This window comes from Heloderma suspectum, chromosome 1 (assembly GCF_057233095.1).
Source record: "Heloderma suspectum isolate Gila_16-S chromosome 1, 16-S_ref, whole genome shotgun sequence".
Lineage (NCBI taxonomy): Eukaryota > Metazoa > Chordata > Lepidosauria > Squamata > Helodermatidae > Heloderma > Heloderma suspectum.
In genome coordinates, this window is record NC_139458.1 from 179,179,172 (window position 1) to 179,204,791 (window position 25,620).

At 41.8% G+C, this 25,620-nt stretch overlaps 1 protein-coding gene across 1 annotated transcript in view; it reads right to left on the bottom strand.

Moving 5' to 3' along the window:
• PLA2R1 (phospholipase A2 receptor 1) overlaps nucleotides 1-25,620 on the bottom strand; it is a 77,658-nt gene that overhangs the window by 46,435 nt on the left and 5,603 nt on the right. Inside the window, exons 3-10 of the mRNA XM_084811573.1 lie at nucleotides 23,134-23,307; nucleotides 21,190-21,363; nucleotides 19,417-19,530; nucleotides 17,613-17,756; nucleotides 16,286-16,474; nucleotides 15,605-15,762; nucleotides 14,537-14,644; nucleotides 3,101-3,210 (exon numbers count right to left, since the gene is read on the bottom strand). Coding sequence (XP_084667699.1) covers nucleotides 3,101-3,210; nucleotides 14,537-14,644; nucleotides 15,605-15,762; nucleotides 16,286-16,474; nucleotides 17,613-17,756; nucleotides 19,417-19,530; nucleotides 21,190-21,363; nucleotides 23,134-23,307 — 1,171 coding nt within the window. The remainder of the gene's footprint in view (nucleotides 1-3,100; nucleotides 3,211-14,536; nucleotides 14,645-15,604; nucleotides 15,763-16,285; nucleotides 16,475-17,612; nucleotides 17,757-19,416; nucleotides 19,531-21,189; nucleotides 21,364-23,133; nucleotides 23,308-25,620) is intronic.

Sequence of the window (25,620 nt, forward strand, 5' to 3'; positions counted from 1 at the left end):
TACACTACTGGGTGTTACACATCAACAGACTACCTCTTTGTGAACATCCAGGTATAATATCTTGTAGAACAATCGAAGGAAGCATGGACATCAGCTACAAAGGTGGATGAACCACTACATCCAAATCCCTACCAGGCTCATGCCATCAGGGCAGAAGAAAGAGAGGTGTTTCATTTGTTTTTGTTTTGTCCCTTTTTTTCCTTGTTTGAACTATTATTTACACCAAGACTCAGCACGTTGGGGGCTGGGAGGGCTTTGCATCCTATGAATCAAATCCTCCACCATTTTCCCTTTTACCTTTTCTGACATGGAAGGTCCAGCATCAGGGAGATAAGGGTTGTGGAAGTTCCCATGGGAGGTGGGAGGGGGTGTCCAAGATCCCCCCTTCCAAGAATGGACATATCTGTCTGTCCTCAGAGGGGAGATCCAAATGATCCTATGGGATACCCTCCCAGAGACCACTGGATTGCAGCCTACAGTACTTAAAAGGGTGCTCTCAGTTTAAAGATTTCTATCTAGTATTGTTGATGCTCTATTAGTTTTATTTTATAATGTTTTTATATGAATTGTTTTTATATCTGTTTTATTAGCTACTCTTAAGGCTCCTTTTAGGACTAAAGATGCTATAAATCAGCTTATACTTAATTTTTTTAGTGGCAAACATTCACTACAAAAAAAATTAAGTCTTCAAGCATCAATCTTATTATATTTTATTTACTGCATTACAATTGACTGATTTTACATTCTAATATTATTACTTTCATGAGGATGTTATAAGCTCCAAAACCCTTGAAGTAAGTATGGAATATTTATATATTTTAAAATAGATAAATAAGTAGAAATTTAACACTGACCAAACAAAATGTCATACATTAGATTTGGGTTGCCCAGTGCACTCTGCTTATAAGTGTACAATAACAGATCCTTTGTGATAATTATTTGTCTTGGACATAGATATTACATATGCCACCCACACTTCCTAATGAATAAATATGAGTTACCATAATCAACATAATGTAGATTCATATGTGCAAAAATAGCTTCTCTCTTAGAGACCTTACAACATAAAGAATAACAGTGGTGGATGTGACTAAGGAAAGACCCATGTAGTCTGCCATCCTGTTTCCAACAAGGAAAATCCAGATGATCCTGAGAAGCCCTCAGGGAGAGCTTGAAGTCAGTAGTCCTCCCCTGATGTTCCCCCAGCACTGATCTTGGCGGTTCCATTTAGCTATTTTATTTCTTATTAATATTTCTATACTGCCCTTTCTGCAAAAAAGCCACCAAAGGCGAGGCACAAGAAATCTAAAATAAAACAATAAAAACAAAAAAATTAATAAAACCATTAAAAATAGAAATGGAAAAATAATTTTTAAAGGCTAAGTAAAAAATGTGTGTCTTAACACCTTTTCTGAAAGCAAAAAGCAGCCTTCCTGTCAGGGTGGAAACTGAGCTGATAGAACCCCAGAGCAGTTCTGATTCTGAGGAGAATCAGCAATCCGTGGGAGAGGAGCCAGCTCATCCCTCACGGGCACAGCAGCTGGCAGAGATTCCTCCTGCTGGCATTCCTGAGATAGATAGTGACCCGGGCAGTGAGAAAGTGGGGGAACAGGGCTTTCTAGACGCTCAGTGCAGACGCAGGGAGCGACGAGTGATGGAGGGCGCGGAAAGGAGGCGTAGCGCCCGTCTGGCGCGCAAGCAATGGCCGCCTCCCGTGGACCCAAGGGAAAGAGGGAGGATCTCTCCCTAGCCCATAAGTTCAGGGTCTTCAAGTGACTCTCCTTCAAACGGGGATCAACTGCCTACTCGGCGCATAGGCCACTCTGCTGATCCTTGCTTAGTCGCTGGTGATTAGCATCTGACTCATTAAGTTGTAAAAGGATTAAAGCCTTGAAAAGAATCCTTTTGTCTGTGTCTTGAGTTGGCTATTGGAGTCTACTGAAAGAGGCCGCTAGGGCGCTCCTGACACTTTCCCAACGGGTGCCCTTCAGATATTTTGGCATACAACTCCCAGCATTCCTGAGCAATGGCCGTGCTGGCTGGGGCTGATGGGAGTTGAAGCCCAAAATATCTGGATGGCATCAAGTTGTGGAAGGCCAGCCAAGAGAGTGGGGACCAATCATAATTATGGGGGAAGTGCATTCTACAAACCATGGCTAATATTAATTGATAGACCTGTCATCCATAAAACTGTAAACCACAGATATAACCAGGACTTCAACAACCTGGACAACAGTGCAATCCTACACGAGTCTACTCAGAAAAAAGCCCCATTGAGTTCAGTGGAACTTACTCCCAGATAAATATGTTTAGGAATGCAGCCTTAGGTAACGAATTCAAATGGAGAATAAAGTGCAATGAACCAAGACAAAATCCAATAATCTAACTTAAGAACACCTCTTACTGCAGATGTAATTCAAACACACCAGAGCAAAGTTGTACATTTTATTTGTTCTTATTGTTTCCATATGCTGAAAAGTGGATGTTAAAGCAAAAACTTCAGTGTTATTTTTTAAATTTTGTTGTTGTGTTTTTAGTTGTTGCTGGCTTTTATTCTTTTTTTTTTTACTCTGGGTTTATTCTTTTTCTAAACTTTTAATGTTTTATATCATGTTCTATCATGTTCTATTTTATGGTTTTAATTTTTGTGAACTGCCCAGATAACTTTGGCTACTGAGCAGTATAGAAATGTAACAAATAAATAAAATAAGTAAACCAAACATTTTAACAGTTTATATTAAGTAACTGCATGTGGATAAAATGTGGATATATTTGTCAAGATTATTAGCAAGCATTTAACTCCTTCTTGTAATTAAGATTCTGTAAATCAACACTGAAGGAATTAAAATGTCAGTATTCTTAGACGTAAGAATAAATTGCATGTCACTGAACATTCCAATCCAGCTAGTAGGTAACTGATTAATTCTATCCAGATTCTACTCAACTAATAACAAACTCAATATTTGACTTCAGTTAGTCTTCGCCATTGATCTAATAAGGTAACTGGCTATTCCATCTTCTTCAGTACCACAGGAAAGTTAAACTATTTTTGTTTTTTTTAATGAAAAAACTCATTTTACATTGTCTAGCAATTAGGTACCTGCTCATTACTGTTGCAAGTGAAGGACAGTAATAACCACCAGATGAGTGTCCAAAGCTTCGAGGGGTTATGTCGACATTGTAACAATATCCACCGTGCCTTTCCCAACCCTTCAAAAATAAATATTAGTTATTGTTATGTATACATGCACATATCTGTACATAATACTTGGATGTCACCCAAACAGGTGCCAGAGAGGATGTTGGGGGAGGGAACATAGCTCAGCTGTAGAGCACATACTTTGCACAGCAGTGGCAGCAGCAGATTAAACCAGAGGCATGGCTGGATCATCAAGAGAGCTGGGAGAGACTTTCCTTCTACCTGCCCAACTCTCCCACGACTGCCACAGTCCAGCAAAGAAAGAGCTGGAACGAGCGGCCTGAATTTCACCATCTAGGCCTGGATGAGCAGAACCCCACCCCCCTGGAACGTTTGGAACACCTGGCTCTAGAGACCTCTTAAGGAGTGGATGGAGTATTGAGAGAGACTGTCAAGATTGGATACATTGTAAGGATGAGCTGTATTTCTTTTAAAAGCACATAATACACGCCGATATTCACTCGTAAGAGTTAATTTGTTAAATATTTACAGAACTGCAACTACTTAAAGAAGTTTAAATTAACATCCTTGGATGTTAATTTAATTTAAGACAGCTATCCCAGCATACCTTTGTGGGGTATGTCTTAACCTCCTCATTTACTAAGAAGTCCTATAATCTGAAACAGTCCACAACCAAAACAGTTAAACATAATTAACTGTATCAAATACATACTGAAATTTTACTGGAGCCCAGTGAATTAAGCTAGATTTTGTGTAGGTACAATGTCAAACTCACATTGTAATAATAAGAAGCCTGTTACAGAATTAAAAACTAGTCTTTGAATATTTTGAGAGAGATGCCATTTAAATTAATGAAGGTGGAATTTACATCTGGCTGAATTTTGATCAGATCTTGGGCCCATAGAGAACTGTAATGTTGCAAGTCCAGAATGGAACGCCAAAAGTGAACGAGAATTGTCAGAGTAATACAGTACTTTTCTAATAATGCTGGTACCTTTCTCTAAACAGAGTCAATTCTACAGATAAAGGTCATTTTTAATTTCAGTTTGTAATATAGTTGAACTTATTATTCATTGTCCACATTTATCATAGGTCCTCATGGAGTAGTCCCATATCAGTTTAATATAACCAAACTTATTTATTTATTTATTTATTTATTTATTTATTTTATTAATCGCCCATCTGGCTGGTCACCCAGCCACTCTGGACATATAATAAAACAGTTTAAAACAATAACATTCTACAATAAAAACATTTTCTAAAATACCCTAACCCACCCCAAATGCTTGCCTGAACAACCATGTTTTTAATGTACAGCAGAAGCTCATCAAAGAGGGGGCGTGGTGGGAGTTCCCTAGGGAGGGAGTTCCACAGAGTGGGGGCCACCACAGAAAAGGCCCTCTCCCTCGTCCCCACCAGTCTAGCTGTCCTGGCTGATGGGACAGAGAGAAGGCCATCCGAGGCTGATCTTGTTAAGCGGCCTGTCTGGTGTTGCTGGAGGCGCTCCTTACGATAGGCTGGGCCAGAACCATATAGGGTTTTAAAGGTCAAAACCTTCTCCAAACACTACATTAAATGTTTTTGAAAACCTACCTCTCTCCAGCAGTTTGTACAGATAAGGACTTAGTATACTTTGCTCTCTATATTATTCTTTTCCTTTTCTTACTGAAGTTCAAATAGGCACCCCATTTCTCCTATGGCAGGCTATTATTAGTATAACTAGAGTCTAGCTGGCTACCCAGTACTAGGAGTACTGCCATGATTAGATTCCCACAGGAGCAGAAATATCCCAGTCTCTTCTGTAAGTGGGAAATACTAAATGCACAGGGGGTTGATTTCCATTGATTGCACTGAATGTTTCCCCCTTATAAAAGAGAAAGATAAACCAGTATATGGGTGCTGCTCCACATGATCACAGACACTGAACTTGTGTAATCACTGAGGCTTACTTAGATACTTCTAGTGGGGTTTTAAAAAATTATACTCCCTTCCTTTGTAAATGAAATTAGTAGGGCTAGTTCTTGGCAAGCCATTTTAAACCATGAAGCTTGTTTGTTCTTTTCCCACATTTCATTCCCAAGGGCAATATTTTGTTGCTAAAAGCTGGCATGAGTTGGAGAAAGAATACAATTGTATGTTATTCAGGTGCAGTAACACCTGAATATTAAATTGCATGCAATGGCCCATTCAAATGTCCCATATGTCAGTTTTTACATATTGTTTGGGAACAGGAGAGTTTGCATTGTTTGTGGCTTTGATGTAATATTTGCTGTTTATGATATACCTTAATTTGTGACATTGGTTTTGTGTGCATTTTTCTGTGCTATAGGTATGAGCTGCTTTCTACTGTTATTTCTCATAGACACTTTAGCTAGGTGCTGCACCGCATGACACCAAAATCCTGCATCCTTACCAGGGCTTCTGCTTCCGGACTCTTCGTGGGATTAAGATGAGCTCCTTTACATGGGCGGACACATGCTTTGAATTGGGGAATTCCTTCTCAGCAAATTCTTTATGTTTCATTTTACAGCCACTAGATGACGCTGTGGTTATAGTGGAACTGCACAATTACATACAGCCAATATATCAGATTAATATTCCTTATTGGGTTATTTATGATCTTTTAAAAAGAGGGATAAAGGTCAGAAAGCATGGGAGACAACCTGGAAGTTGATGACATCGCGTAAAGGACCCGCAAACGTCTGTTACTGACCAATCACAAGTGTGCAATAAAAGGCTTGTGTAGAAATGCTCTAGGTCTGTAACTGTGTTTTTGCTAAGAGTTCCTGAGTAGATTAGAACCTTTTGCGACTGGGGACTACCATTCAAAGCAGGGATGGGGAACCTCTGACTGGCAAGCCAGATGCCTGGCCCCCCACAGGTTCCCAATCTGGCCTAGGGATGTACAAAAGTTCCCTATCTGGCCTAGGGATGTACCTTTTCAACGGGGTGATTTGCGGTGGGGGGGAGGCGCTCCACCCCCCCCCCCGAAATCCTAACCCAGCCGGCTCTGCTCCGCGGCAACTCCACGGAGCCACCGGCTGGGTGCATTCGCAGGCACCGAGTGGAGCCTGCGGACGCAAATGGCGGCGGCTACGGCGGCTGCCATTTGCGTTCCTGTTTTATTGCCGTGATAGGCTACGTAAGTATTTACGTAGCCTATCATGACAAAAAAAGGGAACGCAAATGGCGGCCGCCGTAGCTGCCACCATTTGCGTTCCCCTTTTTTGCCATGATAGGCTACGTAAATATTTACGTAGCCTATCACGGCCTCCGCAGGGACTACGTAAAGTATTTACGTAGCCTATCAGGGCGAAAAAAGGGAAGCGAATGGCATCCGCAGACGCAGCCACCATTCGCAAAGCAGCGTGAACGGCACCAGGTAAGTGTCCTGTTTCGCATGCCTTTTGTGGGGTGGTGAGGCGGGGGGCGGTGAGGCGGGGGGCTTCGTTCCGCCATGGATTTCAGGGGGCCGAATGCACTTGCATTCGGCCTCACCGAGATCTGTGGCGGAATTCTCTGACATCCCTAACTTTCTTTGGCTCTCATCTGTGATTACTGATTGGAGATATGAGGGTATTTAAAGGCAATTAACCTTTAAATACCCTACAAAGAATCAAACTGTTACTAAGATTTTTAGGTGTGCATTTGCAGGGAGGAGAACCGTTGCATAAAATTCAGCTGTGTATTTTCAGGGTGCATTCTCTGTGGTGGCCCCCACCCTGTGGAACTCTCTCCCTAGGGAACTCCGCCATGCTCCCTCTTTAATGAGCTTCCGCAATGCATTGAAAATGTGGTTTAGGCAGGCATTTGGGGTGGGTTAGGGTATTTTTAGAAATATTATGTTTTAATGTGTAATTTTACTGTTTTAAACTGTTTGTACTGTTGTACATCACCCAGAGTGGCCAGGTGACTGGCCAGATGGACGATTAAGAAATTTAATAAATTTTAAAAAAATAAATAAATTTGCTGTGTGTATTTTGCAAGCAGGAGACCTGTTTACTTGTGAACAGACATGCAGATCCTTGGTATTTGGAATGCTATTTGAAAGTGCTGCAGAATGATTCAGTTCTGCTTACTTGCGAGTAGACATCCAGAAGACTTGTATTGCTTACGTCTGAGTTGGAAGAAAATGGTAATAATCACTTTTGGCTCCATTCACTCTGCCTTTGGCCTCACCCACATATGGAATGTCCCCCCAGCCCCGACACCTTTCTCATTTTGCAGTTTGGCCCTGGAGGGTGAAAAATATCCTCCACCCCTGATTTAAGGTTTGAGATGTTCAAATAGATAGTAGGTTAGGAGAGGTTTAAACACTTGAAACTGACCAGCCTCTTAGCTGGTGTGGATGATCAAAGACGAACCTTCTGTTGCCTAGAAGACCAGGCCAGTAGTTGGAGGTCAGCAGAAGACAAGTGAAGGTTGAGAGTGAAAGATAGTTCACCCAAAACAAAGAGACATGAAGGAATCCTAGCGGAAATAGGAAGATGCTGTTGATAGGGAATGGAGAGAAGACCAGCAAAGAAAGCCAAGAAGAAGGAGCATTCCCTATTACCTGCTTATTTGCCTGCCCACTTCCTCTGTATGGTAGAGAAAATTGTGCCCAGCCTAGCAGCAAGGCCGAGCATTGAGGGCTTCTTGCTTGATGGCCTCCCCAAACTTGGAGAAGGCACTGAATAAAGGGTCTGGCAAACTGCGATAGAAGATAAACGCCCAGGCCCAGAAAGGATAAAGAATACTGGATTAGAGGGACTATTGTTCTGACTCCAGTGTTTCTTTTAAGAAACACTGGTCTACCATACATTTGCAAGCTGATTAAAAGCTAGCAATATTTCTGGATATTCCAGGGTGCAGAGTAGCGACAAATACGAGTGTTTCCAGACAGAGGAGTCCTACTACTACCACTTAGAAGGCATTGTGCAGCTATTCCATCTTTTTCTTAGCAAATTTTCTGCATTAAGGAAGAAGACAGAAGAAGCAGTAAGAAAACAGCAGAGGGCTGTGACTAGAAGACATCACCATCTGGACACCCACCCCCCATAGAATTTCATGACTAAGGAAGGGTGATGGCACTATAAAAGCCTCATCTGGAAGCACCCCCAGTTGCAGAAAAACAAGTGATCGTGTGAATCACCACCAAGTTTGACATTTATCAGCTCAATTCAATAGAATAATTTCTTTGCCTGGGTGTCAGACTAAACTGGCTTAATTGGCTACAGACTGGGCTACTGGTATAAAATGCTGATATTTCTAATGATGCTATATAAGCACTGTGACCCTAGTATAACCTAAATGTTGTCAGCTTCATAAGCAACATTTCTTTCCTTCTTCCTCATCAAGCATCTGACAGCTCCATAATACCATTCCAAAAGCTGGCTTAGGGAAAGTGCTTAGATAATCACTGCTTTAGTGTTTAGACAGCTAGCTTAAGGAATTTGACCTTAGTAACAAAACATTTGCCCTCTGTTAGCAGTTTATAGATTAGGAAGGCAAAAAAACCCCACAGTTGTTGAATTAGTAATAAAATCACATGGCATATGGCCAACAGAGCAATAAGCACTTTACTGCAATGTCTAAGAAAGATATGGAATCATCAATTTGTCAGAAACTTCAGAATGATTAAAAAATACAGACAAATTAGGCAAGAGAGTTTTCTAATCATATATCCCTGAAGCCAAGAACACATGAAAACTTCCACATGCTACAAATGAAGAGGTCTTGAGTGCCTCTCATTGCCACCAATGAAAACAAAAAGGATCTAAATTTGAATCTCAGACTTTGAAACCAAAAATTAAAGCTGTGCATTCCATATAAGAATCACTTGCAGTTTGGTGTGGCAGCATCCACTTAACATTATGAAGTACAGAGGGGCATTTTCAATAAGGCAATAAGTCCAGGGACTCTCATGCTCACCTGAAGTTCCCTCATATAAATGGCTTCCACATTCAGTGCAACATCAAGGTAAGGTCTGCATCACCACTGTATAGATGGACCTGTTCCAATATTGAGGGAAGTTAGAAGGCCCACTGGCTGGATATGAGCTAAACTACATGATACATGTAGCCCTTCATGGATCACTGCCTTGTTGTGGCGAAGGGGCTTGCGTAACTCAGTGAAGCCATAAGCTATGCTGTGCAGGGCCACCCAAGACGGACAGGTCATGGCAGAGAGTTCTGACAAAATGTGGTCCACTGGAGAAGGAAGTGGCAACCCACTCCAGTCTTCTTGCCAAGAAAACCCCATGGAACGTATCACAAGGCTAAAAGATATGATGCCGGAAGATGAGCCCCTCATGTCGGAAGGTGTCCAATATACTACTGGGGAAGAGCAGAGGGTATTTCCAAGTAGCGCCAGAAAAAGTGAAGCGGCTGGGCCAAAGTCGAAAGGACACTCAGCTGCGGATGTGTCTGATGGTGAAAAGAAAATCCGATGCTGTAAAGAACAATATTGTTTAGGAACCTGGAATGTCAGATCAATGAATCAAGGTAAGCTGGAGGTGGTCAAACATGAGATGGCAAGATTGAACATCGACATCTTGGGAATCAGCGAACTAAAATGGACAGGCGTGGGCGAATTTAATTCAGGTGACCATCATATCTACTATTGTGGGCAAGAATCCCTTAGAAGAAATGGAGTAGCACTCATAGTCAACAAAAGGGTGGGAAAAGCAGTACTGGGGTACAATCTCAAAAATGACAGAATGATCTCAGTACGAATCCAAGGCAAACCATTCAACATCACAGTAATTCAAGTCTATGCCCCAACCACTGAGGCCGAAGAAGCTGAGGTTGATCGGTTCTATGAAGACCTCCAACACCTTCTAGAACTAACACCAAAAAAAGATGTCCTCTTCATCATAGGGGACTGGAATGCTAAAGTAGGAAGTCAAGAAATCACCGGGATAACAGGCAGGCATGGCCTTGGTGTACAAAATGAAGCAGGACAAAAACTAATAGAGTTTTGCCAAGAGAACACGCTGATCATAGCAAACACTCTTTTCCAACAGCACAAGAGACGACTCTACACATGGACATCACCAGATGGTCAATATCGAAATCAGATTGATTATGTCCTTTGCAGCCAAAGATGGAGAAGCTCCATACAGTCAGTCAAAACAAGACCTGGAGCTGACTGTGGCTCAGATCATGAGCTGCTTCTTGCAAAATTTCGGCTTAAATTGAAGAATGTAGGGAAAACCACCAAACCATTCAGGTATGACCTAAATCATATCCCTTATGAATATACAGTGGAGGTGAGGAATAGATTTCAGGGATTAGACCTGATAGACAGAATGCCTGAGGAACTATGGACGGAGGTCCGTAACATTGTTCAGGAGGCAGCAACGAAATCCATCCCAAAGAAAAAGAAATGCAAGAAAGCAAAGTGGCTGTCTGATGAGGCTTTACAAGTAGCTGAGGAAAGAAGGGAAGCAAAAAGCAAGGGAGAAAGGGGAAGATATATCCAACTGAATGCAGAGTTCCAGAGAATAGCAAGGAGAGACAAGAAGACCTTCTTAAATGAACAATGCAAGGAAATCGAGGAAAACAACAGAATGGGAAAGACTAGAGAGCTCTTCAAGAAAATTGGAGATCTCAAGGGAACATTTTGTGCAAAGACAGGCATGATAAAGGTCAAAGAAGGCAGGGACCTCACAGAAGCAGATGAGATTAAGAAGAGGTGGAAAGAATACACAGAAGAACTATACAGGAAAGATCTTAATGTCCTTGATAGCCATGATAGTAATGTCCTTGATAGCCATGATAGTGCGGTCACTGAACTTGAGCCGGACATCCTCGAGAGTGAAGTCAAGTGGGCCTTAGGAAGCATTAGTAACAACAAAGCTAGCGGAGATGACAGTATTCCAGCTGAGCTATTTAAAATCCTAAAAGATGATGCTGTTAAAGTGCTGCATTCAATATGCCAACAAATTTGGAACACTCAACAATGGCCGCAAGACTGGAAAAGGTCAGTTTACATTTCAATTCCAAAGAAGGGCAACGCCAAAGAGTGTTCAAACTACCGCACAATTGCGCTCATTTCACATGCCAGCAAGGTGATGCTCAAAATCCTACAAGCTAGGCTTCAGCAGTATGCGAACCGAGAACTACCGGAAGTACAAGCTGGGTTTCGAAGAGGCAGAGGAACTAGAGATCAAATCGCCAACATTCGCTGCATCATGGAGAAAGCAAGAGAATTCCAGAAAAACGTCTATTTCTGCTTCATTGACTACGCTAAAGCCTTTGATTGTGTGGATCACAACAAACTGTGGCAAATTCTTAAAGTGATAGGAGTACCAGACCACCTTACCTGTCTCCTGAGAAACCTGTACGAGGGTCAAGAAGCAACAGTAAGAACCGGACATGGAACAACCGAGTGGTTCAAAATTGGGAAAGGAGTACGACAAGGCTGCATATTGTCACCCTGCTTATTTAACTTATATGCAGAGTACATCATGAGAAATGCCGGGTTGGATGAATCAGAGGTCGGATTTAAGATTGCTAGGAGAATTATCAACAACCTCAGATATGCAGACGATACCACCCTAATGGCAGAAAGCGAAGAGGATCTAAAGAGCCTCTTGTTGAGGGTGAAAGAGGAGAGTGCAAAAGCTGGTTTGAAACTCAACATTAAAAAAACTAAGATCATGGCATCTGGCCCCATCACTTCCTGGCATATAGAAGGGGAAGAAATGGAAGCAGTGACAGATTTTACTTTCTTGGGCTCCAAGATCACCGCAGACGGTGACTGTAGCCATGAAATTAAAAGACGCTTGCTCCTTGGGAGGAAAGCTATGGCAAACCTAGACAGCATAGTCAGAAGCAGAGACATCACCTTGCCGACAAAGGTCCGTCTAATCAAAGCTATGGTTTTCCCAGTAGTAATGTATGGCTGTGAGAGCTGGACTATCAGGAAGGCTGAGCGCCGAAGAATGGATGCTTTCGAACTGTGGTGCTGGAGAAGACTCTTACGAGTCCCCTGGACTGCAAGGAGGTCAAATCAGTCCATCCTAAAGGAAATCAACCCTGAGTGCTCATTGGAAGGACAGATCCTGAAGCTGAAGCTCCAATATTTTGGCCACCTAATGCGAAGAGAAACCTCCCTGGAAAAGACCCTGATGCTGGGAAAGACTGAAGGCAAAAGGAGAAGGGGACGGCAGAGGATGAGATGGCTAGATAGCATCACTGATGCAATGAATATGAACTTGAGCACGCTCTGGGAGAGAGCGCAGGACAGGAAGGCCTGGCATGCTATGGTCCATGGGGTCACGAAGAGTCGGACACGACTGAACGACAACAACAACATGATACATGTAATGTGTACTGTGCAGCTTAGCCTTGCTTTCTCTTTTACGTACAAGTGTATGGGGCCCTGATCCAGATCAGGACCACTGTGCTCAGGTAGGGGGCATTTAAACCTTCCCTTCCTAGCTGCTTCTTTACTTACATTTGTCTTCCTCATGCAGGGGCTAAAAAAAAAAGGAAAAAAGCCTCTATTGGCACCAATGGAGGCCTTTTTTCTTTCTTTAGACCCTGCAAGGGGTGGGGTGGGGGCCATTTTAGGAAAACAAGCAGCTGGGAGGGGAAGGTTTAAACTTCCTGTACCCACATGTGGTGGTCTCAATCTGGATCAGGAGATCAAGTGAATATTTGTCAGTAAAGAAGATGGAGGGTAAACTGCACACTATTTATTTAACGTATCGTGTAGTTTAGCCCCATGTGTACTGGAATGGTCTGTTGCGCCAAACAATCTCATGGAGTTAAGCACCATAGGATAAAATATGTATTTAAATTCCAGGATGTTGAATACTGTTGTCCCACAGGAAAATACATGTAACCATTTGTATTAAATTTGAATCTAAAGTCTGGGTGGGCTAGGAGGGGGAATACCAACATATATGAACATGCTTTGACAGGTGAGAAACATTTGTGACATTGTAATATTGAGACCTGAAGCTTAGCCATCAGGTTTCAGTCTACTATTTCATTCAAAAATGGCTCTTTGAGCTGCTACCTATGTCTCACCAGGCACTTAAGGCATCAATTCTCATGAATTTTAACAGGCTTCACATTATTAAATCCCACTAACAAGCAGGCTTTGTCTTTGAACAACACTGCTATATTTCTTTTTTCAGACAAAGAGGGAAAGCAAGTGAACAAAAGTAATAATATTCTAAAGATGAAAGTTAATAGCCAATTATTGTTTGAGTCTTCTTCATTCATGGATGGAATGTTAATGCAAGGGTGTAAAAAAATGTAAATTCAGCATTTGTTCTACCCTGACATTTTATAGAAAAAAACTATAAAAGCCATGGGCGAAACCAAGCACTGCATAACAGTTGTTATTTGTACAGATGGTCTACAAAAGTGCTCTGTGTCTTTTGATGTAGAAAGATACAGGAACTTCAATAGAAACTGCTGGCAAAGCAAGTGACCCACAGAAGGAGTTCTAGGAAACCACTTTACAGCCTCAATCCATAGCTCCTCAAGTGATCCAGTGGATCCACAGAATTTCCACACAGGGGGTTTTCTATTCAACAGAAAAATAAAGTTACACTTTCTATTATAGTGAATGGGGAGCCTGTAGGGATTCAGGAGATCCAGGTTCTAGTCCCCACTCGGCCATGAATCTCACTGGGTGACTTTGGGCCAGTCACTGACTGTCAGTCTAACATACCTCACAGGGTTGTTGTGAGGATAAAATGGAAAGGAGGAGGACCATGTTTGCCACCTTGGGTTCCTTGCAAGAGGAAAAAAGGTGGGATATATATGTAATAATAAATAATACATAAAATAAATTGTGTAACAAATCTTGGTCGTGGAATGTGCATAGCTATAGCAGCAAAACCTGCTTAGGAAACTGACATTTTAATTTATGGCAGCAATCCTATGCACACTTACAGTTGCATGCAATTGGCATTTGTTGGTAGAAGGTTTGTTAATCCAGGGGAAGCTTCTGACAATAGAAAGGGGAAGGAGACTATTTTCAGTTATTTCCCCTCTCCAGTGCATCCTCCCCACCACCCAGATCTGTCTCAGAGGGCTGGAGATCCCTTTTGGGACAGTGTGGGAGATGGCACAGGGACAGCAGGAAGAAGGAGAAATCACCAAAAATCACCCCCCTCCCCAATCCACTGATGGAATCCTTCACTGGATCAAAGACCATTCCATTAGTTGAGGGCCACCAATTAGATACAACCCTTATCTGAGAGTTAATCCCATTATTTTAGTGGGATTTACATCTGAGTAAACACCTATAGGATTAGGCTGTGAAAATAGACCAGGTGTGAATTTCTAAATATGCTTGAACTCGATCCAGATATATTTAAGCATTCTAATATTTATGATTTTAAATGAAGCACAGTAGTTTAAGATTTACCTCTGGACAGCCTGATTCTTTTTCAGAAATTAGATTTCCAATAGTTCCTGCTCTTTTACAAATATAAAAATATCTGTCTGTACAATTTTTAACTTTCCAGCGTCCCTCCTAGTTAAAAACAAGCAAAAAACAACAATTAGCCTAAATAGCTCATTATTTCAGAAAAGCCTATTAGCTTTAATGGGCTTACTCATATTAATATGAAAAGGAAAAGTCTTGCTTTTTAGACTACTGTGGGTGATGCTAGCATTTTTAGAACCCCCACAGAGTCTCATACTGTTTAGTGCATGTGTAAGTCTCTGCTTCATTAAGTAAATGTTCATTAGATATGACCTTAGGCTGCATTTTTATATTTATTACAAGAAAGGTGTGTAATAATAGAACTAAATACTGGGACATGAATCTACCATCATCATATATTTGACCTTACGCTGCTTTTTGCTGCCCATCTGCCTCTGTAGCTTCTCAATTATTTGAGTTGCTGTGACATCACAGAACTTTCACCAACATTCTAACTGGGCAAACTGCATTTGTGCTAACAGTTTGGAGGGTGGGTGGGAAATCTGACCTATGGCAAAGGACAGGAAAGAATTCCCTGGGCAAGTGGAAGATTGTCAGACTAGGTTTCCTCCCTTCTAGACCCACTTTCCACCTAAACGTCAGGAAACTCAGTCAAAAGTAGAAATGATGATCCTGAAGAAAGGATAGGTGGAGCAAGCGAAGACCTAAGATAATTTGGGAAGGAAGGAACAAGGAAATTGATGGCCCTGCAGGGCAAAAAAAAAAAAAAAAAACAGCCTAAGGACTGGACAGCTATGTGTTATTGACAGGCCTGGACTCGACAGGCAAGGTAGTTGTGGGGGAATATTGTTCCATTATTACTTGCTGTATGCACAAGAGCAATAATTTTGTTAGCTAAGTAGCATCAAGTCAACTCGGAATATTTTACTTTTGAGGCACCGCATATAATGCAGCAACACACACACCAAAACCCACAGACAAAATCTAAGGCAGAAAAAATGACAAAATATCACATTTTTTTTTACAAGAAAAAGAAAGAAGACATACACATTGCTGAGCTGAAACACAAAGCTGGCTTTTTCTCTGATGGACATTTGGCTCTTGTTTGTGCCAGTAAGTGAAGGTTACTGAAGATCCATCAGACCATGAAAATTCAACTGGGGTCTTACTACCGCTTAATCCAATCCAAGTTTCTGTCACATTTTCTGTAGTATAAAATTAAATGCATTTTAAGGTGATTTGGACAAACCAGGACATTTTGACTAGCAGAACTTTTGATTTTTAAAAAAGTCCCCGAATATCAGCCAGCCTTGGCCATTCTTTTGCACCCTAGGCAGACACATAATTGGGGCCCCTGTCCAAAATATAGGTGTGCTATTCTTTTTCTGGCCTTCTCGACAATTTAGAATTCTCTTTTTAACTGTCGGAGCTTACATGAGCTCTGGGTGGCATATGGATGTCACCCCTCAACAACTTAGCCATAGAGATCAGTGCCTTGTGGTCCTTCGTATCCTGTCCTCAGGTGGCTCCCCATCCCTCTGGCAGCACTTCCTTGTCCTACACATTGTCCTTGACACTGGCTGGGGGGGCAGGGGGGAGACAGTCAAAGTTTAGACCTTGACCTAGATTCTTTCACTTGATATAAAGTAATCCATAGTGGCTGCTTTGAAATGCAAGCTGCCTCTACCTTAAGACACTGTTCACTATGAACTAATTATGAGAACTTACCATATTCAAGGAGGTTAATGAGCATCTCTGTATCAGCCAAAGAGGTTATGCTAATGAGTGTGCTATTATCATCCTGGCAGGAGAGTAAAGCATCATTCCAGTTCTTTTCTTCTTTATGAAGTTTATAGCAGTAGCGATTATATGGATGCCAATTATGGTCACAGTCAGTAGGATAAAATTTCCATGAATCTTTCCAATTAAAACAAATAAAAACAAGGCTACATTAATAAAATGAATAGTTTCCTATTCCTCCAGTGTATTTATTCATGTCACACATACAGAAATGCACACACACTGAATATTAGTTCTTTTCGTTTTTTCTTTTTACAAAGGAAAAATATATTCGTCAACAAAAAACTTACTGAAGTGCAAAAATGTGTTACATAAACATATGTATTCATGCACATGCATAAACACACCCACACGCAGAGAAAGAAAGTAAAACTGCCTTAACTAGGGCTGAGCTCCAGGCATGTTGTGATTGTTACTTCCACTTTGTTGAGTCAGACATAAAAGAACAGGGCATCAGACAAGCCTCGTGATCTCCATGAAGCACAGCAGAACGTTGGGATGTTTCCCTTATGTGGGAGTAAGCCTGTAGATTTCATATGAGCTTGAAAATCTTTAGAAGTCTGCTTAAGATTCTGGCTATAGACTAGAATCTATAGTACTATGATGGGAAAAGCAGAGCTACTTTCTCATCTTTAAAAATGAGCATGCTTCTTGCCCTCAAAATAGGGATGCTTGGGTGTTCCATTGCCTTCAAAGCTTACCTATTAATTTAGGGTGCTTCCAGACAGAGGTTTCTAGCATTACCAAAGAGAAGGCATTGTGCTGGCATTCCATCTTTTCTTTCCTAATGCATTTTCTGCAGTAAGGAAAAAGACGGAAGTAGTAGTAGAAGTCATGGGAGGGTTACAAGTAAAAGACACTGGGTTAGATCCAGATTTAGTCATACTTAGAGTAGATCAATTGCAATCAATGGAACTTAAGTTAGTCATAACTAAGCTAGCTCCCATTGGTTTCAATGGTCTACTCCAAGTATGGCTAAATTTTGATCCAACCCACTAAGACGCCATGCATGAGGCAGGGCGATGGTGCGTAAAAGCCTTATCTGGAAGCACCCAGAAAAGCAAATGGAGCCTGAACTATGGTTTATACTTATAACTACCCTTCTCCAACATTCAATTGGCATCTTCAGCATATCCTGTAAATCCCAAGTACTTAAACGCCTAAAACCGAAGATGCAAAATACATATGGTCTCCTTATTGAAAATGAAAAGATATAATAAAAGCCCCACAGATATATTGCTGGGTAGAGACTCACCAAATGCTTCGTGTTTAGTAGCATTTAAATATTTTTTGCATACATATGGTAGTCCAGATTCACATGAGTAACTTTGCCAGTCTTGCTGTACTTTTGAGTTAAATGCTTTACAATGATGTCGCCCACGAGAACGGTTGGTGGGATCTGTAAATATGTTATTACAGTAACACATGAGCACCAAAAGAATTTCTAAGCAATGCATCTTTCATCTCTATATCTAAAAGGCAGCTCCTGACATTCTGCCCTACCCCACCTTAGTCTAGCATGGTCAAGAAACAGCACATAGGACCAGGCTTCATTCTCAATGCAGGGGATTTACAGAGACAGGATGCAAGTTTAGTCTCCATCCCAATAGGAACATAGGAAGATGCCTTATACTGAGTCAGGCCATTGGTCCATCTAGCCCAGTATTGTCGAAACTGACTGGCAGCAATGGCTCTCCAGGGTTTCAGGCAGGAGATTTAATGCCCTATCTGGTGATCAAATTTGGGACCTTCTGCATGCAAAGCAGATGCTCCACCTCTGAACTACCCTTTCCTCCTTAACAATAGTGTCCATAAGTGCATCTGTTTGTAAGAAAATTGTTTCCATTCACCCATACAGGAAAAAATACTATTGTTATAAGGGTACAGTGGGTCATGCATCCAGGCTTCCACTCATGCAACAGGGCTTCCCCTTCCTCTCCTCCCTTACAGATCTGTTCTGGAGAGTCCCCCAATCTGCCGCAGCAGGTTTTGTGGGTGTGCAGGGGGCTGCAGAGAGGAGGGGGTTGGCAGACAAACAGTTTGATGTCACCCATACAATGACAAACATTTCAGCATAAAATTGGTACTGGGCACTGCAAGGAAATCTAGCAACACCAAGCTTTGCATTCCCAACTCTCTCACAGCTCATGTTTATTTCTTAGAATTCAACAAACACTGCATATGGTCTTAACTATTGAGTAACACTGAATAATTCATAACATGTCTCTATGAAGAATATATATAGCAATGTCTGGTTAGGATGCTTTCAGGGCCAGCAAGACGGCTCCTCTTTAGCATGAGATAAGATATGCAAATACACTAATATACCATTTCAAATGTTCTAGGAATTTCCATTCATGGAAAGAAGCTTTCAGACCTGAGCCCTGTTTAGTCCTATAATCATAAAGAATCACAGAATAGTAGGGTTGAAAGGGGCCTATAAGACCATCGAGTCCAACCCCCATCGAGTCCAAAAAGCTAGTAGCACACTTCTCATGGGCATTCTGACACAGGAAACGTGGCCAGGAACAGCCTTCCCAGCCTAGTGCCCTCCAAATAAGTTGGGCAACAACTCCCATCATCCCCATCCATTGATGATGGGACTGTAGTACAACACATCTAGAGGTCACCAGTTTGGGCTGTTGACAGCCTCACCACTGCTGTGAACTGAGGCAACACTTTTTTAAAAAAAATTCTAAAAAAAAGTGTGGGAGGGGGACAGCCTTAGTCAGCTAAAGTAAGGTAAGTCAACCACCATGAAAATTTCTGAGAAATTTGCCTATCCACCCCGAAAGCAACTGAGTCTCCCCGCTGCCCCCTACCACACACTTTAGCTGGGGACAAGTGGTCTCATCAAAGTAGAGGGAATATTCAGTCTAGCACTAATTAACTTGCTGCATCTACAGTAACTCCGATCTGAGAACAGAAGACTCAGGATCAAGGTCTTTCTGCTGTCTAAACTGGCCAGCTCTATTGTCAGCTCTGTTTATGTTATAACTTCATTTGTAAAGGCCATTGGATTACAGTGCTGTAATATGTCCAAGTGGAGGATCTGGTACCGGATCTCCAGTTCACCAGTGCCAAAGGTGCTCCATCTGACCACTGCCAGCCAGCAGCAGCATCCAGTTGATTTAAGCCTGTCCACAGCAGGACTTTGTTTGTGTTCAGCTGTTCTGCAATATAAAAAGTTAGATGAACAGTCCGACATCCAGGTACCAGTTCAAATCATTAAAATTTTCAGTTCTCAAACTGCATTCCCCCCACCTCTGCAGGGAGCACGAGACATCTACAAGGGACACTAGTGCAAGCAATCTGTAACTGCTACCATGATACATCTCCAGGGGGTGCAAGCACAAGTGATCTATTACTGCCAGAAGAGAGAGGTATAATTTCTCTCTTTCTACCATGCCGGAAGTACCCCAGTCCTCCTAGATGTGGAGTGGGGTAATGGCAATGAACCCACGGGAACTCACCAAACATTGGGCAGAAAAACTATTCAGTTCGTGCCCTTCAGGACTAAAGGGCAACCACTTAGACAGTGTTTCCTTGTCTACCTGGCCTGGGTAGTTCCTCCTCTCCAGCTGACTATGCACTGCTAGATTCTCCTTGGTACCAGTGTCACTGTAGCCAGCCTTTTCCCCTAATTCATCCCAAGCTGGATTCCATGGATGAGTGTATGAATGAACAGAACCGAGGCCAAAAGGTAGGGTGATAGTGTAAGGGAAAATGGGGGCACTGCTACTAAAATTATTATTAATTGGATTTTTTAGATGTCTTTCTCAAAAGAGACTCAAGGTGACATACAACAAAATCATTAATCTTCTTTCATCACAAACTACAGATTCTCCTGCATACTAATGGACTGGCTGTGCACAAAGCTTTTATGAATTTACCTTCCAAACAAGAGTTTGGATCTAATGCTGTCATTCCGCGGACGGAAGCAGTTCAGTCAGCGGAACCAGGACAGGATGCATTTCCCTGCCTCCTGCACTGCATGCCCTCAAAATCTGCTCTGGAGAACTGGGAAACCCTTCGGAGCAGATTTTAGGGTGGCAGGGACAGATGCAGTAGGGAGGAGAGAGGGAAAAAGTCCTGTTGCACTAGCAGAGATTTGCTAGTGTGATGCTGAATTTCACCCAAGGTTGGAGGGGAAGTCTGGAAGGCAGAGTAAGTTTAGAAGCAGGGTGGGAGGCAGGCTGGTTGAAAAAAAACTGAGGAAAAGCAGATACACTGCCTTCTTGTGCATCTATCATCAATTAGGATTTCAGCCATCCCATTCACATATAACGCCAAACCACAGTTTAGCACTATGTGAGTGGGCAGCAGCAATCCTTGGGCTTGTGGGCTCCCCACTCCCTTCTCCTCCAGTGGGGCTAAGAGGAGGAGACTGGAAGCATCTGCTTTCTGTTTTAAACTAACTGTGGTTTGTCATTGTCCAAGAAGGACAAACTATCATTAGTTTAATTCACAAGTTTGTTGAAACAAGCCAGAATCAAGCCATGGTTTATGGTTTTGGCTTGTTTCATCAAACTAAACTAACCAGAGTTCTGAGTTCATACATACTGACAAACTCCAATAAGTTGAAAAGAGGAAGTGGAGGCTCCTGTTCATAGTCATTCTGAAAGAGGGGGTAGGTGGGAACATAGGAGTCCTAGGCTCTCTGCCGCTCATTCACATAGTGTTAAGGTTTACCGTTACGTGTGAATCAGGCCAATGAGTTTTGCATAACTGGGAGAATAACTGGGATTTTGCTGCAATTCATAGTTTTCCAATTCCAGCCTATGGCAAAATCAAATGGAAGGTTCCACTTAACACTGTGGCTTTAAACATACCACTTAGACCACCAATATACTTCTGTTCTGTCATATCTGTGATGCTTAGCAAATCTGCTCCTTGTCCCTGACATGCAACACGTGCCTCATTCCAAGAGAGAGCAGAAAGAAGATTGAATTGGTAGCAAATCTGAGTGTCTGCATTCATCTTCCAAAAAATGTCACAGCCAGTCTCTGTGTGAAAAAAAAAAATCAGTTAAAAGCAGCATGATGTTACAAAGCAATTAAGGAAGATAACACAGTAACATAACAATCTATCTTAATTAACACCAAATGAAGAAATGGAAATGCTACAATGATATTATTATGAATTAACTTTCAGAGTTCTGCTGTCAAAACTATATGAGGAAGTAGAGTGCACTCTGAAATTCAAAACAAAAAGAAAAACCAACTTCACGTAGGATTGAACTACTCATGTCTTGATAATGTCAATGAGTAATACAAGTTTAACAACAAAACAAGCAGTGATTAGAATCAGTGAACAGGATGCAGCTAAACCTAAACACTTACTCCTCATCTCTTCTTCTCTATTTGTCCAGTTATTAGTCTGATGTCCACAGATCAACAGAAATGTAAGCAGAGCAAACAGATGAAGTTGCATATCAAACAAGAGATTGCTTTTTTCTTGATAAGTGAGTTACTATGTGCTGTGGCAACTACAGCAACGATAATTTCAAACCCTGAGATTACCAAGTAACTATGACAATTTGAGGAAGTTGTCAAAACTGCAAGCAGCCAGGAAGACTACTGAAAAATCATGGTGGTTTTCCTAGGGTATCTTTATCCAAGGTGCATTTCAAGGCTTTCCCAATCACCAGAAATTTCTTCAACCTTCTATCTTCTACATCTGGCCTGGAAAGAGGTAGGATTTCTGATGTTTTACACGTTACAAACAAAACATTGCCGTAAGTTGTCTTATTTTAAAGGAGAACTGGGAATTCCCCCTCAAAAGTCTCATCTCTATTATATTTATTTATTTAATATATTTTTTAAATCCTAGCTTTCAGGGCATCTACCCTCACTGCATGCTTCGCAATAAATAAGAATATACTATTAAACCTGAAAAACAACAGTAACAATTGAACAACATTAAAATTAGAAGCAGCAGGTAATAATTAAAAAATACTCAAATACGGATTGGAGCAAGAAAGTATTACGGCTCTCCTAAAGAAGGGGTCAAATGTATTTCCCTGGAGAGGGTACTACAGAGATGTGGAGCCAGCACAGAAAAGGCTCTTTCCCTGGTACTCACCAACCTTACAGCATCCACTGGAGGACCGAAAAGCAGGGCCTCAGATACTGATTGCAAAGCTCAAACAGGTTCATATGGGTACAGGCAGTCCTTATCAGATTGTTATGGTACTAAATATTTGAAACTAAGATGTGAATAATGTTCATTATAATTGTGGATTGATGGAAGCAATTTGGAAAATAACACATTTTGCCAGTGTTCCTCTATTTCTCTCTCTCTCTCTCTCTCTCTCTCTGGTAGGCCACTTTCGAAGTGAGCGTATCATAAGAAGATTACACTCTTCTTATATGAATAACATTTGCATGTGATCCAGCCGAAGCGAAGGACTTGCTCACCCCATTGACTTCAGTAGAAGAAAGCTAAGTGCACACTGTCCTCCACTGAAATTATTAGGATTTGCATCGGTTGGACTATGCTCTTTCACTTCTACTGATTACAGTAATTTATATTATCATCATAACAAGAGAGATGGGCTTCTAACGTAATTTTACAAATTCATTCAAAAATACAATACTATAATATATAATCATGTTCTTCCCATTTCTGTAATCCATGAAAATCTTCTTGTACAATTGCTCAGTATGAGCTAATGACAGTTTGAGGAAAGGGCCATGCTGAAGATAGGATTTAAGACTTGGCTATCTGGAATAATACCTTGTCATTTGATAACTCTATTGAACACCACCACATACCAGAATTTGGACAAAGTCCCCATTTTTGATCTCGCTCATACTGATTCGTTGTGGCACACCAGGGATAACCATCTTCTCTGGAATCTCTGATACATTCATAGTGCCATTTGTTGTTGAATTTAAATGGAAAAACACAAGGCAAACCAAGGGAATTTCCCAACAGGGTATACGTTTCTGAAGGAAATAAAACACTGAAGATAAATCCCTTGGAAAGAAAACAGAAAACAACATAAAACCCTCTAATATGTATTCCTCCCTCTCAGAATCTGATATCACAACAGTCCTATGATTTCCAATAGTACGCAGTTAGCACACTTACATGGAAGGACATTCCTCTGAAACCAGTGGTAGTTACATCAAAATAAATGTGTTAAGGAGTATGGTGTAATGTCAACAATGCAGAATTTTCAGTATCTGGGCTGTTAGTTAATGTAACTACTTTCGGGTTTCAGTTCTTTTTTCTTATATTGCAGAGCACAGTCCTGCAAGATGCTGCTCGCTACTCGTAAGCCCCTGAACTTGGAGGCTTACAAGTATCCTATGCGGAGCAGGAGGCTCCTAGGGCATCCCACTCTGCATTTTAGGTAGACGGGCAGGGCAATTTCGTCCGTCTAGTGGAGGCTTTGGGGAGGGCAGGAGGCTGGAGAGGGCTGTATTCCCATGTCCCCAGTCTCCTGCCCTCCCTGCCCCTGGGAACACCCCCCTTCCCCTCCTACGAACTCGGAGCCAGAAAACCAAAGAAACCTATGTCCCCCAGACACTGTCTAGGGGCCACACGATAGCTCGCATAGTGAGATAAATACAACTATATATTCAGTTATAATAGTTAATTTTACACTACTCAATCCCATCAAATGACATAACATAAATAGTGACCTTACAAGAACATTATTGTTTAAAAAGGGTACCCATTTATTGTTTTAAATGTTGTTATCATTCCAGTTCCAAGGTTTTCCAAACATCTGTGCTGTATCTATTCTTAATAACAACACAACCAAATATCTGCAGAGCAGTTCTATCTATACGTTTCCGATACACCACTAATTATCATAGAAATGTTAAAGGTTAGAAACAACTCCTCAACCTTTGCTCTTGTGCCAGGATGTCTTATGTAAATTACTACAACCTTATAATTCAACCAATTTATTTTAACTCTTTAAGGGTGCAATCCTATGCATGTTTAGACAGAAAGAAGTCGTACAACTCCCAGCATTCCCCAGGGAATTGTAGGACTTCTTTCTATCTAAACATGCACAGGACTGCACTTTCACATTGTTTCCGTATCAGCTTTGTCCTTCTTCCCACTCACCCACCCTGCCTAACCTTTTAATATGATAGTAACAACTTGAGCCTTCCTGAACCTAACTCTTGAGAAGAACATATAGAAAATGTATATACATGTTTTCTTGCAAGCTAGAAAGTGGTATGCTGAGCCATTTCTGGAATTTTGACTTACAGCCAGACGCACATGCTCTCATGGGGCTGCACTCCACTGTTAGGTGGGGCTGAAGGCAAAAGTAGGTGGGGCCAACGGCAAAGAGGTCATGGCCAAAATACCAACAATATCAGCCTGGAGACAGGTGGTGGAATGCCTATAGTTGGCTCCAGGTGAACAGATTTAAGAATACGCTGCAGTCATGTATCAGGCCCAGGGACCCGCTAGCCATTCACAGCTTCCCAGCAGTTGTCTACAGTGCATCCCCATGTGTCGACATATATTCATTTCCACTCTTTATATCAGGGGTGCTGAACCTCTTTCAGCCTGCAGGCCAAATTCCATTTCAGAGAAGCTCTTGGGGGCCACATTGGAGTGGTAGAGGGAGTCAATGGCAAAAAGGGTGGGGCAAAAATACCCCCCTATTTTAACTTAAAGCTCTTACTGCCAGTAGCTAAGCCTCAGGAGGGGCATTTCAGCCTTTTAGAATAGGGAAAAAACTGCACAAAAGTGAGAAAACTACCAGATAAACAGCAGTTGGGAGAAAGGGGGGCATGACCATCTGTGGATCCTTGGAGCGCTGGATTTAACCCTGGGCCTGAGGTTCACCACCCTTGATTACAGGCTTAATCCACAAAGAGACTGAAAATGCAAGGACAGAGGGCCTCATCCACAGAAGTCCTTCACTGGTATGTCTCTCTTCCCCTCCCCAAACGTCAATGCACACAAACCCAGAAAAACTGAGATGCCAGATGCCGCCACCAGGGAACAACGGCTGTCCCTTTCATATTACCAGTCAGGAAATTACGAAACTGCTCTGACCAGACACAATAGTAGCATTCAGGTGTAGTGCTAATTTAGCACTACAACACAAGCAGAAAGTAGTCTGGGTAAAGGGCCAGGGCTCACATCTTCCCCTCACATCCTTCCACATGCCCAGGAGGAGGAATATGCCAACATTCAGTTTTGCTTTAGCAGATTCCTTATTTGTCATTACACGCAAACCAGGAATTGTGGTTTAAAATAAACCCTAGCTTGTTAAACAAGCCAGC